Genomic DNA, 15,279 nt, shown 5'->3' with positions numbered 1-15,279 from the left:
GCTGGGTTTTCTAAATGTAAATACACACATTAACTACTCTCAGATTGCTCAAAAAAAAGCCTAAGCAATCTGTATTTCTCTGATGTTACTCACATGCAAAACAAAAAGAAGTTGTCTTTCAGAGCTGGGTATCAGTACTTTCCAGAGGAAGAGCTTGAGGTGCCACTCTTAGATAACCTATAACTTCATGATGATAATTTATTATAAAAGTGCTGATCAGTTGTACTTTTTTTTTTTTTTCCCCAAACCTACCTGGTATCCAGACAAGTGCATTTCTTATACTGTGACTATGGTTCTAATACTGTTGGTAGATATTGTTTTTAATAATAAACTAATTGGACAAAAAGTATAGGGGTGCTTATTTTTCTCCTACTTTGATATTCTGATTATTGTGTCTTAGTCTGCTGCTTTTGGGAGCTGGTAAAGAGGCAGATATTGCATCTCAGCTTTGTTTACACTGCAGAGGAAGATTCAATTCAGAATACCTCAGCTCAGTGTCAAACACAATTCTTTCTAGCCTAGCGATATGCAAAACAGCGGCACAGATCCCTATTAGTGTTTTTACATTCCAGCTTAGCTCCTGGAGCTGATGGATAACTTGAAAGAGATGTCGCCTTTTGCCTTTTGTGATTATTCCCTGTCTCTACCCCTAACTGATGCTCAGCTGAATTTGACAGAGCACCAAACATTACATTGAATTTCTACAGGTCTTACAAAAGTCATTGGCTCAATTGAGAGGAGAGACTCAAATTACTTTCCTCACTGAGAGAGGTTGTAGTATCAGCTCAAAACCTGCCTGTCCCATTTTAGCCTATTAACTAGGTGATTCACCCATCTTGAGTTTGGGAATCAACTGCTTGCACCATGGCTAAAGAGACTAAAACTGAAAATACAGAAGACATCTTTTGTATGGCATAGCAGATGCATGGCTGTACAGCAGAACTCTACAGGAAGCTTCCCTTTGTGAAGTATTCTGTTAATTTAAAAAAAAAAAGTAGTAAAAATCAAGTCTCTATTCAGCCTTTTGATTTACTGCTGTTCATCTGTCCATGAAAAGGAATAAGCAGACTGCTACAGCATTGATATGATCAAGCTTGGCTCATAAACTGAGGCTAGCTTTCTTCTTTTCCAGATACCGGATTTCCTTTTGTTTCCAGGACAGGAAAGACAAATGATATCACAAAAATCAAAGGGCTGGCGGGGGAAGCTTCATGGTGCTACTAGAAATGAAGGTAAAAAAAAAAAGTGCGCGAGAGATCAGTGTATGTATTTTCGAATACGAGGGCCTTTTTCTTGACCTTCCCCATAGTTTGGTAATTGTGTGTGTCCTTGGTGATATTTATTTTTTTATATTTGAACTTGTCATGAATAAAGAATTTTTTGGTACTTCTTGGATGGACTTTTATGAGGGAAGAGGAGGAACTTACTCAGAGTGAGATAAAAAATACATGTATTCTGTTTTACATGGAAGGCTTGAATAAAGATCAAAAATGTAATAGTTCTGATTTTTGTTCATCAGTTTTGAGTTTACTTGGAAGTATGGTAATTCCAGAATTCTGTTGCCCTAGGGACCCTAGTGAACTAGAGTAATTTTCATTTATATCTGTGTATTTTTAACTCCAGTTAGAGTAGGGATTCCTTACATATTCAATTACTTTGCCCTACCTCAGGGAGAAATGGATATTTGGCAATTTGCCACTTGTTACATGAGGTTAAATATTTATATTGTACCTTCTGCACTTCCATGCAGTATTGTGTTGGGGTATTCAGATGTATTGAGATGTACCAGGTAGGCTAGATGTTTAGGACAAAGTGAGTTGCATAGAAGCACTGTCTGTTGGCAGGCTTACTGTTTTTGTGAACAAATACTGTACGGGTCCGGCTGGGCCCCAGAGCCGCCCTCACGGTGCTGCGCTTGCCCGGGGAGCAGGAGCGGCAGTGGCAGCAGGGGCAATCACAGTCGGTGCTTTGGCTACGGCCCAGCAGCGCTCCCGCTCCCCGCAGCATCAAGGCTGTCTCTCCAGCATCCCCCCAGCAAGGGGCCTGCGGGTGTGGGCAAGGTCCTGGCAGGGGTCACGGCTGGGACAGCTGACCCAAAGTGACCAGCGGGATATTCCCTACCGTGTGGCCTCTGCTCAGATATAAAAGCTAAGAGAGAGGAGGAGGAGGAGGGGCATTTGTTATTATGACGTTTGTCTTCTGGAGCAACCTTTAATGTGTACTGAAGCCCTGCTTCCTGGGAAGCGTCTAGATGTCACCTGCTGATGGGAAGTAGAGAATAAATCTTTCATTTTCCCTTGCTTCTGCCTGTGGCCTTTGCTTTTTGCTTTATTAAACCTGCCTTTATCTCGACCCATGAGGGGTTTTTTTGCATCTTATTTTCTACCCCATCCTGCTGGGAGGGGAGTGATAGAGCGGCTTGGTGGGCACCTAGTGTCCAGCCGAGGGTCAAGCCACCACAAACATACATGTAAGATTTCCACAAAAACAGTTGTTCAGACACCTGGTTGTGTTTTGAGTGGATTATATTTGTCATGCCTGTGTTGTATACTCTTTTAAAAGAATTGTTATATATATATTTAGGGAAATACTTACCTCCTCTATACTGTTTATTATAAGATTTGTCAGTGTGTTTTCCTAGGAGCTAGTTAAAGCGCTCTTTATTTATGTAGGTGGCAGTTCAGAAGGTTCCTTGAAGAATCGCTCGGCATTCTGTAGTGACAAGCTGGATGAGTACCTGGAAAATGAAGGGAAATTGATGGAAACGAGTATGGGATTCTCTTCTAGCACTCCCACTTCTCCTGTGGTGTATCAGCTTCCCACTAAGAGCACTAGCTATGTGGCGAACACTCGACAGTGTTTTTAAAGAAGCAGTCCACTGTAATTCCATCAACATCTTACACGTTCAAGCCTGTCCCTCTGTCATCGACCTCTAGGAAGACAAAAACTCAAACCAGACAGACATCTACAAGCAGCAGAGTAAAATCATCTTACAAACCTATACTGCCTTCACCTTTTCTTGCAAAGCAGAAAACAGAACGCTTCATCAGGGGAAAAGGCTGCTAAGTCTGTCTCAAATAGCAGTTTGACTAACCAAGCAGATAGTTTCATGGTGCCAGCTCTGGATGAAAACATACTTCCAAAACAGATTAGTTTTGCGCCATGCACCACCACAACAAGCAGCTCGTCCGCCAGGTTTGTCTAAATCTCAGGTGAAGTTAATGGACTTGGAAGACTGTGCTCTCTGGGATGGCAAAACCACGGACCTATATTACAGAAGAACGAGCAGACATCTCTTTGGCCACCCTGCTTACAGCTCAGGTAGATCTGTAATAGTTGCTTTCCTTTCTGTACCGCTACTTCATCAAACCTGTTCACTTATTGATGTTACATATAGATGCAGAAAGTAAGACTGAAGCTGCTAAGGAGCATGACAAAAGCATGATGTTCCTTTGTGGTGTTGTCTTTGCAGTGAAAGCTGAGAAGTGCTGACTTAGCGGTGTGTGCGAAAACTAGTAGTGATAGTGTATTGATATGAATCATTAATAATTTGAGTTATTTCAAATTTTCACCATTAAAATTTTTGCTTAATACAGTTGCTATTCAGTAATCGCATTTCCTTACTATTTGTAACTTTTCAGTTGAACTAACCACAAAAAAAATCCTGGTCATGTAACTTGGCTGTCACGTGATAACCTCTTTTGGTTGTTTTGTTTTTTTCACATCCTACTTATAACCAGGGATGGTTTAGCAGCCTCAAATTGCCTCTCAGAAGACTGCAAATGCAAACTTCCTCTCTTCTGGTTTTATTTTTTTTCTGTATAGATGACAAGTTTTCAGATAAACCATGTAGGTGAAAGGGTTATTCTAGAAGGGACTTTGAATAGCTTTTTTGCATATGCTTAACTTAATCTTATTAAAGTTTTCTCTTACTGAAATTTGAAGTGTATCCTTCTATAAAACTTTTCTTAGGCTTCTCTCAAAAACAAGCCTATCCACAAAATAATAAGACGACGAGCACCTCCTTGCAATAATGATTTCTGTCGACTGGGTTGCATATGTGCCAGTCTAGCCCTGGAGAAACGTCAGCCTACCCACTGCCGCAGGCCAGACTGTATGTTTGGCTGTACTTGCTTGAAGAGAAGAGTGTTGCTGGTGAAGGGAGGATCGAAACATAGGAAAATAATGAAAAAGGCTGTGCGTGGAAATCTTGTGTTCTATGGAACACAAGAAGAACAGCAAGAGGATGAAGATGTGGAAGAAGAGGGGTGATGGGGGAGGAAGATGAGCTGAAGCAGAAAGATAAGAAGAAGAGGAAAAGGGTTAGAATACAGTGAGTATTGTGGGGCATAAGTGATTACTTCCAGATTTGCAGGAACCACCTATCTTGGTGGGCATTTCTATTAGAATGTAGTAGTGATGCCATTTCTAAGTCCAGAAATTGGGAGTCAATTCCAAGAGATGTCTGCAGCATCTGCTTTCCTACAGCTGACTGGCAGAAAATAACACCTTTTCCCTTTTTTTAACTCTTACTTATGTGATCAGCATTTTGGGCACTGCTTAGTTGTTTATTTTGATCAAATAGCTGGAGTTTCTTTTTGATAAATCTTGCTTAACTCTCCAGTTATCTTTAAAAAGACTAAGGATACGAGATACTGCTGTCACTGCTGGTAATCTTCTCTGTCATAGTGCAGTTTTCTTTCCCTCTTACCAAGTGAGTACCTAGAGCTGTATCCTCAGTTGCTGTATATAGCTGCATAGTTCATTGACTTTATCGGAAATATAGTGATTTTTCAGATCTGGCTAAGGTATGCTCAGAAGGACCATGGTAGAAATTGACCATGATCTTGCTGGTAGTACTTTTAGCAGTAGCTTAAAATGAACATTATGTTAACCTGGTGTTCCACTGACATAAATGAATTCTTCCGCAGAGCTGTGGTATAAATTATAGTCTTGGGGTTTTTGGGTGTTCTGTAATTTTGGAGTATACAGCATCAATGAAGATCACTAATTCTTCAGTGTTTTTTTTTAATCTACTATCACAGTACAATTGAGAAACAATGGTTAGTGTTGAATCACTTTTGTTTTCATTTCCTCTTTCTTGTGGACAAACCTAAGTTACTTTTGGCTAGAATTTGAGATGAGAAAAGCAACCACTAGCATTTTCTGGCAGTATGAACTAGTGATTGCTGCATGGCTAGACCTCAGGCTTAAAAAAAAATAATTCTGTTACTGCTGTGTTAGATGAGGTTTCATGTGTAAGTTGTTTTTGATTTTCCTCTGTTTTTTTTCAGCTATCTGTGACTCGGAGCCAGAACAGCCTGTTAGGAATTGTCCACTGTGGGTGAAAGTAGAAGGTGAAATAGATCCAGAGCCAATTTACATCCCAACACCATCTGTTATTGAACCAGTTAAATCTGCAGTACTGCCCAACCCAGAAGTTGTGCTTTCTAGTAAGCATAAATCCTCCAGTGGAATGAAACCAGGCAGAGTGTATACTCCTAAACCCAATCCAGTGGTAAGAGAGGAAAAGAGATGCGTTTGTTTTTCTTTGTATTTAAAATTAAAACAAAAACTGCCAGAAGCCTCTGTGCTAGGCCATTTTGGATGAAATTTGAGATGAGGGCCTAAGACTGACTGCCCATAAGTATGTTGATAAGCTAGGATGAATTGACTGTATATGAGTAACTATGTCAGTCTTCTGTTGGGAATGTACTGTAGCAATACGCAATGGTAAAAAGTGATTATAATTCACTGATAGCGTCATTTAAAAATTACAAGTATATATGCTGTTTTTAGCAAAATGATTGCTGGTCCTGTAGTGTTTGTAGAAGTTATTAGCTGCATAATGTAGCCTATCTAAGCAATTAATTACTGGGGGGGGGGGGGGGGGGGGGGGGGGCGCAGAGTGGATACAGGCACACAGTGTTCAGTGTAGTTCTGGAGTCTTTTTTTTTTTTTTTTTTGAGGTTTCACTGCCAATGTTGGAAGAATCTGCCTTTGCCTCTTCCCTCATTTTAGTATCTAACAGAAGCAACAACAGCAGTAGAGTTGAGTCTAGCTGTGTCTGAAGAACAAATGTATTAGAGTTGCTATTTAATGTATACCAGATAATGTTAAACAATGCATGACACCTGGGACTTGTTTCCCCACTTAAAAGAGTATCTGAACAGGTTTGGGTTTTTGGGGTAGTGGTGCTGTTCTGTTTTCCCCCACCCCCCGCCCTGAATATGTAATTGGGAAGCAAGATGTAGACTGGGCTACGTGATACTAAGAGGGCCAGTTCAGCTTGAAATGCCAGACCTTTCTTTTGACATTTACTATTGAAACTTTAATGTTGAAGTGTTGCTGGAAAGCAAAACTATTTCATGAATCTAATGTGTATCTAGAATGGAGAGGTTTGGGGTTTTTTTCATTTTTTTGTAGATTCGAGAGGAGGACAAGGATCCTGTCTACTTGTACTTTGAAAGTATGATGACTTGTGCAAGGGTCCGAGCATATGAACGCAAGAAAGAGGAGAAAAAGCAACCAAAAGACAAAAGTGATTCACAGAGTTCTAGTATAAAGGTAAGAGGTCACACAGTAACTAGCATGTATCATTGAACAGGCAGAAATATTGAAAAAGTAGTGATCTTTTCCCCAGAAGCTCCTGCGCAACATGAGGGCTTGCCTTACATTTGATGGTGATAGGCTGTGGATCCTGGAGCCTAAATCACCTAGCAGTGCTGGCAAAACTTACTGTTACTGTGATAGAAATTGTCTTGTCTTGGAAATTCCTGGCTGCCAAGTGCATTATCATGTAAGGCTTAAATGGTCGTTGTTGAAGAGCTGTTCTAAGATGAAAATTCTAATGTTGTCAGAGTTAGCATGTTTTATGATTGGGGGTGATGGTATGATGAACTAGTTTATTTTGTGATGTAATTTTCAGTGTGGGAGAGAGATACACAGGATGAATATTTTTCTTGCGTTTCTTTCCTCCCACAGGATCATGAACCAGAGCTCCAGTCTCCTGAGAAAGCAACATGTGAGGCAGAGAAAGACACTGATAAATCAGGAGGTAAGAGCTAAATCTTGTGTATAATTTGACCTCTTGGTAGTTCCACATTTTTGTGGGGTTTTTGTGTTGGCTTTATTTTTTCAAAAAGTCACAGCTATTGATGAAACAAAAGTCCATTTGCTGGGGGAGTTATTATGGCTGTCAATAAAAGTCTTTTGATGTGATCACAGTTTCCTGTTTCTTAAGCAGTTGTCTGTGTGTGTCGTGTGGGGGATACAGCTGACTGAACGTCCAGTACTTGGTGTTGCTCTAAGGTTAAAGTAACTAGTATTGCAGTAGCTTGTTTAGCAGTAAAAGGTAATACTGCACAGCAGACTTGTCTTCAAGGGTGATAATTAGATACTTGGGAAGGAATGGAGATCACTGGTTTTTGGTTGGTTGGTTGCCATCCCCCCACCCCCTTGCCCTTTCCCCCCCCCCCTTGGTATTACTTTGTAGTTACTGAAGAATTAATAAGCATCCAAGTGGTACTGTGAGGGAGGGATCCTCGCGTTCTCCACATAGAACCAAATGGGACAAGGATAGTCTACACTTTATTTGGAGCTGTTTAACATTGAATTCTTTTAGTTCAAGTTGAAGGGTTGAATTGAAGTTTTGCTATGTTATATATACTGGGTCTGAGTTTCTAGTTCATAAGGAAGTAGGATAGAAATCTGTGTTCTCCTTCGGTCTGAAGTGGCCCAAATCATGCTACGAACTTTAAAATGAGACATATAATAGAGGCATTGTGTCATCCACTAATGAAATATAGCTGCCTTTTTGAGCTGAATTTTTTTCACTGTTTAATGTATACAACAGCACATTCTACATTTAAGGATGGGAATGGAAAAATAATACAACTAGTTGAAAATGCTGGTGAATTGGTAGGTGAAATTAAAATGGCCAGGACACAGGGCTCAACATCCTTACAGTTTTGCAAAAAAGTGGCATTGGATCTCTGACAGCAAAAAGTCATGCTTCTGTTTATACATCTTCTGCGAAAGACAGTTCTGCTAGCGGCATGTTTGCCCCTCGTGCCGTTATAGGACACTGGTCCTTTTCTGACTCCAAAAGAAAAGTGCCATCTCTTGAATAACCAGCGATGCTTTCTACTGCATGTTGGTGTTGCTTGGAGATCTTTCATCTGTGTACTGAAACAACCCAGCTTTGTTTAGCTTGTGATGCAATGGGATACAACCTGAGATGGTATGGCTGCAGGGAATGAACTGTGAGAAATTTTGATTTGAACTAGATTTGCAGTGAGTTTTTGCTTGCTTGTGAAACTCTGCAAGGGGAAGTCATGCTTTGAACAGTTCTTATACTTGTTGTTGCCCTGCAGCTGAGACAAGGGTGGAGGTGTGGGCAGAGTGAAACTGTTTGAATATCCAGGTGATTAAAATGCCATAGTATTGCAGAAACCTATTTCAATTCTTTCTCAGAGAAAAGCTGGTGGTCTTCCCGTAGTGAGGGGGACTCTTCCTCCACCTCCTATGTTCATCACACCACTCCAGGTGAACCAACCAAACTTATCGAGATTATCTCTGACTGCAACTTGGAGGAAGATCACAATAAGATCTTGAACATCTTATCACAGAATATCAACAGTAACGCACCACAGTGCCTCAAAGTGGGTAGCTTCATTATTGAATTGGCTTCGGAACACAAGGCCCAGGATGAGAACCACCCTCCTGTCTACTCCTCCAGAGTGAAAATTTCAGTGCCGTCCTACCAGGACAAGGACGAGAAGCCTGAGACATCTGTCTTGGAGACTCCTGATAGTGGAGTGCCATCACGCAAGAACCCAGAAAATCTAAAGTTCTTGCGGGCAGACACATTGGACAAACTGCAGGAGAAGTTGCATGGGGGCAAAGGCTTGCCTTTTTATGCAGGGGTTTCTCCTGCAGGAAAGCTGGTCGTCTACAAACGCAAAGCTAATATGAGCCCCTCGGGCTTGATTCAGGTGGGTCCCTCTGCCTTTACTGTGGAGATTAGATTCAGTTTCATCCCGTATCCCAGAACTCCTTGAAGGGGAGAACGTTCTTTAATTTGTCTACCTAGTCTTTTGCCTGTCCAGGCAAATGATATCAGGTGGCATTCCTGCCTCTCCGTAAGCTTGTCCCTTTCAAGATTAACTCAATAACAGGAAATCTGATAGGAAGTCTGAAATCTGATGGTTTAGTTTATCCTTTGGGCCGTTTGGGTCTCGGTGGCTCAAGTGCAGAATCTCTCAGCATCTCTTTGGTGCTCTGGAAAACTCCCTGCAGATTGCATTTGTCAGATAATACTTCTAAATGAATGGCAGTTAGAGGCCACATAAAGAATATCTTCTGAGGAAATGTACACTGGGACAAAACTGTAAAATGAAACTGTAAACATAAAATTCCTTTTTGCTACAGCTTACTGTTACTCTTCACTAATAGCCTGCGTCCTCTTTGCAGACTATAGGTGTTCACCAAAAGACTTCATAATCCTTAGTTCAAAGTGAGTCCTTTCCCTGCAGTTTCATGCTGCCAACCTGATACTACGAATTGGTGGTAGGAACGGTAGGGCTAAGATGAAGATCTTTCTTATTCAAAGGTATTTGTGGTTACAGTAATACCACTTTCAGGGAAAGCATATGAATTAGAAAATGAGAGTAAAATGTATTTTCATGACGCTTTGCAGATGCGGCACCCTCAGAAAGAGAAGCTGTAGGAGAGAGAAAAATAGAGGGAGAATTCTTACTTTTAATAAAAGTTGTTCGATAAAGAGTGTCAAGACCTTATTTAGTAGTGTGTGAAATGTATTTTAGAAGGTATTGTCAAACAACCTGAAAGTAAAATGCAACACTACCAAAACATCCCATTGACCACTAGGCTTAAAGCCTGACGTTCAGGAAGTTCTGTTTAGTTACAACTGAAACTGACCTTGAAGTTAGTCAATTCATCGTACCTCAATTACGGCATCAAATGACAGTATGGATAAGAAAAAAGCTGGTAAACATTTTAAACGCTCTTTAGAGTTTTGCCCCAATGTATATGACATAAATATTCGTTCTTCTGTGATGCCAGGTGTTAATTAGGTTTGTGCATTTTATCCAAAATTGTCCTCAAATTTGGGAACCTGTTTTTATTCAGGACTCTAGCAGAAGTAAGGGGCAGGAAATACAGGCGCTAGCTTCACTCCACCTCAGTGATTTCACATGCTGCTTTGGACTCTGTGGTTCTACACGACTCTGAGTAGCATCTAAAATCTGTATTACAAAGATACAAGAGTTGCTTGAAGTTTTCCTGGGCAGTAAGGAAATCGGGCATTCCCATTCTGAAGTGCAGTGGTTTTTTGAAAAGGACACTTACAAGTCCCATGGAATGAAACGCCTCTCCAGAGGTGGTGAATTAGCATTCTTTTCACAAAATTTCCCTTTTCCACTTTTTTCAGGTTAATGATAAAAGGTATCCTCAGGCCAAACTGCTTTTGGGACAGATGGGGGCATTACATCCCGCCAATCGGCTAGCAGCTTATATCACAGGCAGGCTGCGACCCACAGTACTTGATATCTCAACCCTCAGTACTGTGATCTTCAAGGTAGCATCCAATGCTAAAGCAGCTGCTTCTGGGACACCATCAGTCCAGGTGCCCACAACATCAACTCCCAAAACTACATCTTCCACCAGCACTACTTCAACCCCCACTGTGACGACTCTGAAAACCCATGTCCCAGCACAGAGACAGATAGGTAGGTTGGAACTTATTACTGTGTTTTAAATTGCGTGAAGCTGAAGTAAAAAGTGAGTGTACAGCATTGCTGTTGATTTCTGTGCGACAGTGCATGCTGCCTTTGGCTGCATTGCCTACCTAAACTGCCTCTGCAATAAATAACCTCTTTAAAGCAGAAAATTTTATTTTTTACTTCAGAATAAGATTACAGATGTTGACTATTAGTTATTTTATTAATGCTACTAGAGCGTATTTTGAAGAGACAAGGAACAGTGGATGGAGACACGCTGAATGTTAAGCTTGGATTTTTGTTTGGAGAGTTCCCCTACTATGACTTTTAATTGCTTTTCATCAAGCATCGATTTAACATAAAATGAGTAAAGGATCACTCTAATCTGTGGTTCTTCACTGTTAGTTTTTCTGATGATGTTGCACTTAAAATTGGAAATCTTGTGTCCACCAAAGATGCATGAAGCGGCAGTGAAATACAAGATGGTCCAAATCTGAATTAGCGAAACAACAGGTGTGCAGCCAGTAACCACACCAGCCTGTAATCTCCTTGGATTTCACAAGCTAAACAGGGTTGGACTTAGTCAGCACTTAGAGTTGGGGGGGGGGCGGGGGGGGGGGGGATAAATTAAAAAATTGGAAGAAGCATGTGGTACTTGTGTCTGAGTTGGTACTGAAATGGTTACCCCAGCATGGCAAGAGAGGAAGTTGTCTTTACCTATTACATTTTGCATGAGTTTAAAAAAATACATAATTAAAATATCTCATGCCCATCCACATATTCCCACACATTAAAGATCTGAAGAAGCTTTGCAAGAGAAAAGGATGTTACCTGTGTCCTGGCAAAACTTTAATTTCGGATTGTTTTGTTTCTTTCTGCCTAAATTTTCTTTGCCATGTAAATGGGTGTGTTGTTTTTCTTGTCCTGTAAATAAAACTTCCTGGTTTGTCTGTTTCTGCAGTGTTAAAGAGCTGTCTGCATTTCATTGATGGGTGAAGTGATTGTTGCATATTATGATTTAAGTGTTCTGGCATATGCTGCGTTAAAAATGCTATATATGTAAATAACTACAGTATTTGGGCTTGCTCCATAATCTCTATGCTGTTGTACATATCTGTAGGCATCTGGAGTGAGGTAGATGCAGTATTCTGATCCCTTAGAGAGCATGGGATGAGGGGAAGGATCTTCCCAATAGCGATTGCTTCCCTCTGGTTAAACTTCTCCCATCCAGTCCTCAGTTGCACGACTGTCACTGTAATGAGAAGGGGAGATGGCAAACTCTGTCCTCCTCCTGCCCCCTTCCCCCCGGCTGTGTAGGATGTGGATACAGTAGAAGGGGGCTGGCAAGCAAGAGGCAGTGAAAAGAGGAAGATCACACAAACTGTTACAGGAAGAATTTGAGGTTTAGAAAATAGTTTGAGCCCATCCTTTCACTTAGGTGTTTGTTTTTCTCTACTGTGATTAGAACTGTCTGTTCCTACTTTGACGATAAAGAACAACCCCTCAAGACCCGATTCTTTTGTGTGGCCAGGAAGAAATGCAACAAAAATCTCTAGAAGTGGAATTAAGCAGATATAGTTCTAGTATGTAAGGCATGTTCAGGACTGCCATAAAAGTTTCAATTTAATTGCAAGGTACAAAGGAAACGGAGGCTCAAATTCATGCTGAAATTACAATTGTAGCACCTCATGAAAAGCAGAGGAAATCTACTAAGATTTTGACCTGCAAGTTTTTATTTACAGCTGCCCGACCCTCACCTGGTGGTGTGTTCACACAGTTTGTGATGAACAAAGCTGGAGCTCTACAGCAGAAGGTTCCTGGAACAAGCACACGCCAGCCTCTGTCAGGGCCGCAGAAGTTCAGTATCAAGCCCACGCCGATAATGGTGGTTGCTCCTGTGCTTCCCTCAAGGCCATCTCCAGCTCAGTGCACGGTTTCTCCTGGGGTCACTGCAGCCACCACCACTTCTCCAGTTATTGTGGAAAGCACCAATATGGCAGTGTCTACTGTAACCACTCCTAGTCAGACAAGAGCTAATGAACCTGCTGGCTCTCCTCCTGCAGTTACGGTCACAACTGCTCTGGCAACATCTGGAGTCAACACTGGTACTACTCCCTCATCCACCCCTCCTACTGCTACTGTGAACGTAACAAAAGCAACAGGGATCGTTGCACCAGTAGCAGCCGTGTCATTCCCCAAAACCGTGGTAACACCACCAGCTGTTACTTGTCCTGTTGTCACAACATCCACTTCAACAGTTGTACTGACAACAACTGCAACAGTTACATCTGTGGTGACCACACCAACTTCTTCTGCTGGCTCTGTTCCAATTATGCTGTCAGGAGTTAATTCAAGTCCTTCTCTGAATCCAAAAAGAGGTAAGGCTTAGGTGCTTTGGGCTAATGCTGCAAAATCTTCCTTTTTTTATGCTGCCTCCTTCATGGTGAGAATACAGTCTGCAGCTGTAGCCCCCAGTTTAAATACAGATCTGTTTGCCTCACCCTTCTATCCAAAATAGGATAAGAAACATGATCTCTTTTAAGTGGCTTGTTTTATTCCAGCCTGAGCCAGTAGAGGAGGAAAAAAATGTAGCTATCTGGTCACTGACTGCTATGAAATGAGCTGGAAGTCTCACTTCATTTCTTGGCCCATGAAATGCTAGAATTTCACAGTTGGCATAGAGTCCCAAGAAGTAGGTATGGAATTAGCCTTTCATCATTAACGTGAAAGTCTTCTGAGTCATGGCTGAGAAATGTCGATGGAACTGCGTGAAAAAGACTTTTGGCCTGGTTGGTTCTATGTATGTTCTGTGAATAAAAATAAATACTTCGAAACAAATTTTTTAAAGAGATCTGGTTGTTTCCAAAATATTTGCCCTTGTTTTCATTAAGGGTAATGCCTTATTTGTAGGCTGTTCTCTTAAGCTGATTTTTGTGTTACTTTTTAATTTTTAGAAGATGCTACTCCACAGGCTGTAAGTAAGACTCCCCAGAAGATGTCTCCTGGAGCAGAGAAACGTGTAGGACCTCGATTGTTGCTGATTCCAGTGCATCAGACATCCCCTGCTTTGCGACCTCTAAACAACATGCAGCTTGCTCAGAGGCAGAGGATGATCCTTCAGCCTCTCAGGAGCCCTGGTGGTGTGAACCTGTTCAGACATCCTAATGGGCAGATAATTCAGCTTGTCCCTCTGCAACAGTTTCGAGCTGCAGGTGCCCAGCCCAGCGTGCAGCCAGTGATGTTCCGCAATCCAGGTACAAAGTCGGATGTTTCTTTCTTGGCTGACCAATGTGTTATCCAGAAATTAACAGTGTGATAAGTGTCTCTGCGATGCTCCTTGCCCCTGCTGGGAGTAACTGAACAGTGTCTGATTTGGTTCTGAGTGAGTAGTTGAAGAACATCGTGTAATTATTCAGATACAATACAACTTAAATACTATGGGTGTAAAATACAGAAAGTGCAGTTAGTAGCGCAGTTGTCAAAATTTGGGAGTTCTGTGCATGTGGCAATAGAGCCATGCCCGTTGTACTGTCGTAACATAGAAGAAATTCTGTTGTTCTAGTGATTCAAAAATCATTCTTGTTGGAGATTCTTTTAAAATGGATGAGCTGTTGCCTGTGTCTGGATGTGCTGCGCTGTTTTTGTTTGGTTTGCAGGTTTGTTAGTGCTTTTACAGCAGATACTCAAGTGTTACACTACAGTACAAAATTTCTGGGGTTTTTTCCTCCTTAGAGCATGAGAAGAAAAATAAATTTGATTTTCAGCTGTTTCTCTAGTGCATAGTTGAAGATGAGGTTGGAAGAGTAAGACGTTGCAAGTATCTGACAGAAAATAGGTAGGATGCTTGTTGAGCATACTGTTGTACATGTTTGTAAACAAAATATACTTTAAATGCATGCCTACTTTCCAGGAGGATTTTTCTTCTGTTCTCCCTTTTTATAATGAAGCATCCTGAGGAAACGGAGGCAAGAGTGGTCTTGAAAAGAGGCGAAACAAGCAGAGCAAAACTGTAGGAAGGAGAGAAAATAATCCTGTGCCTTAGTTGGGGTTGGAGCATGAGGTGTAGTGAAGAAAGAATCAGCCAAAAAGTGCATTGAATTCCTTTGTGGTTTAGGGCTTTTGCTGTACAAGAGAAACTAGTTGCCAATAGTTGGCAATAATCTTCCTCATTGTTTTACAGAGTTCTGAAATGCTGCAGAAGAGTTCATTAAGGTGAAAAAGATTGTGGTATAATTATGTGGGTTTGTCACAGTTTTTCTCTGTGGAGTCTTTTTTCTGAGAAGGAGAAAAGGATTTTTAAATCAAATATTTCATTTTCCCCCCTTTTTTTTTTTTGTCCTAAAGAAAATCCATTTCCTCTGTTTTCCAATAAATGGGAAAATAAAATTGCAAAGGGCTCTAACTAAATGCAGTTGCCTTTTTTGATTATAAATCTTAATGGTAGAACTTATCATTAAATCTGGTAGTTCTGTAGTAGCCACCTCATGTTTTATTGGGGTGTTCTGTACAAAAATTCAACAATGTATATGCCTTCATG

At 41.1% G+C, this 15,279-nt stretch overlaps 1 protein-coding gene across 1 annotated transcript in view; it reads left to right on the top strand.

Annotated features, from left to right (window-relative positions):
• Positions 1 to 15,279, top strand: part of MGA (MAX dimerization protein MGA) — a 55,563-nt gene that overhangs the window by 17,067 nt on the left and 23,217 nt on the right. The window contains 17 exon segments of the mRNA XM_055813686.1: positions 1,133 to 1,188; positions 1,190 to 1,232; positions 2,673 to 2,842; positions 2,844 to 2,861; positions 2,863 to 3,030; positions 3,032 to 3,154; positions 3,156 to 3,254; positions 3,256 to 3,321; positions 3,973 to 4,269; positions 4,272 to 4,353; positions 5,295 to 5,518; positions 6,427 to 6,567; positions 6,985 to 7,057; positions 8,476 to 8,996; positions 10,454 to 10,751; positions 12,485 to 13,120; positions 13,697 to 13,996. Of these exon segments, the coding sequence (XP_055669661.1) occupies positions 1,133 to 1,188; positions 1,190 to 1,232; positions 2,673 to 2,842; positions 2,844 to 2,861; positions 2,863 to 3,030; positions 3,032 to 3,154; positions 3,156 to 3,254; positions 3,256 to 3,321; positions 3,973 to 4,269; positions 4,272 to 4,353; positions 5,295 to 5,518; positions 6,427 to 6,567; positions 6,985 to 7,057; positions 8,476 to 8,996; positions 10,454 to 10,751; positions 12,485 to 13,120; positions 13,697 to 13,996 (3,315 nt within the window).

This window comes from Falco peregrinus, chromosome 1, assembly GCF_023634155.1.
Source record: "Falco peregrinus isolate bFalPer1 chromosome 1, bFalPer1.pri, whole genome shotgun sequence".
NCBI lineage: Eukaryota > Metazoa > Chordata > Aves > Falconiformes > Falconidae > Falco > Falco peregrinus.
The sequence above is the reverse complement of the archived record's forward strand: the minus strand, read 5'-3'. Positions and strand labels throughout refer to the sequence as shown.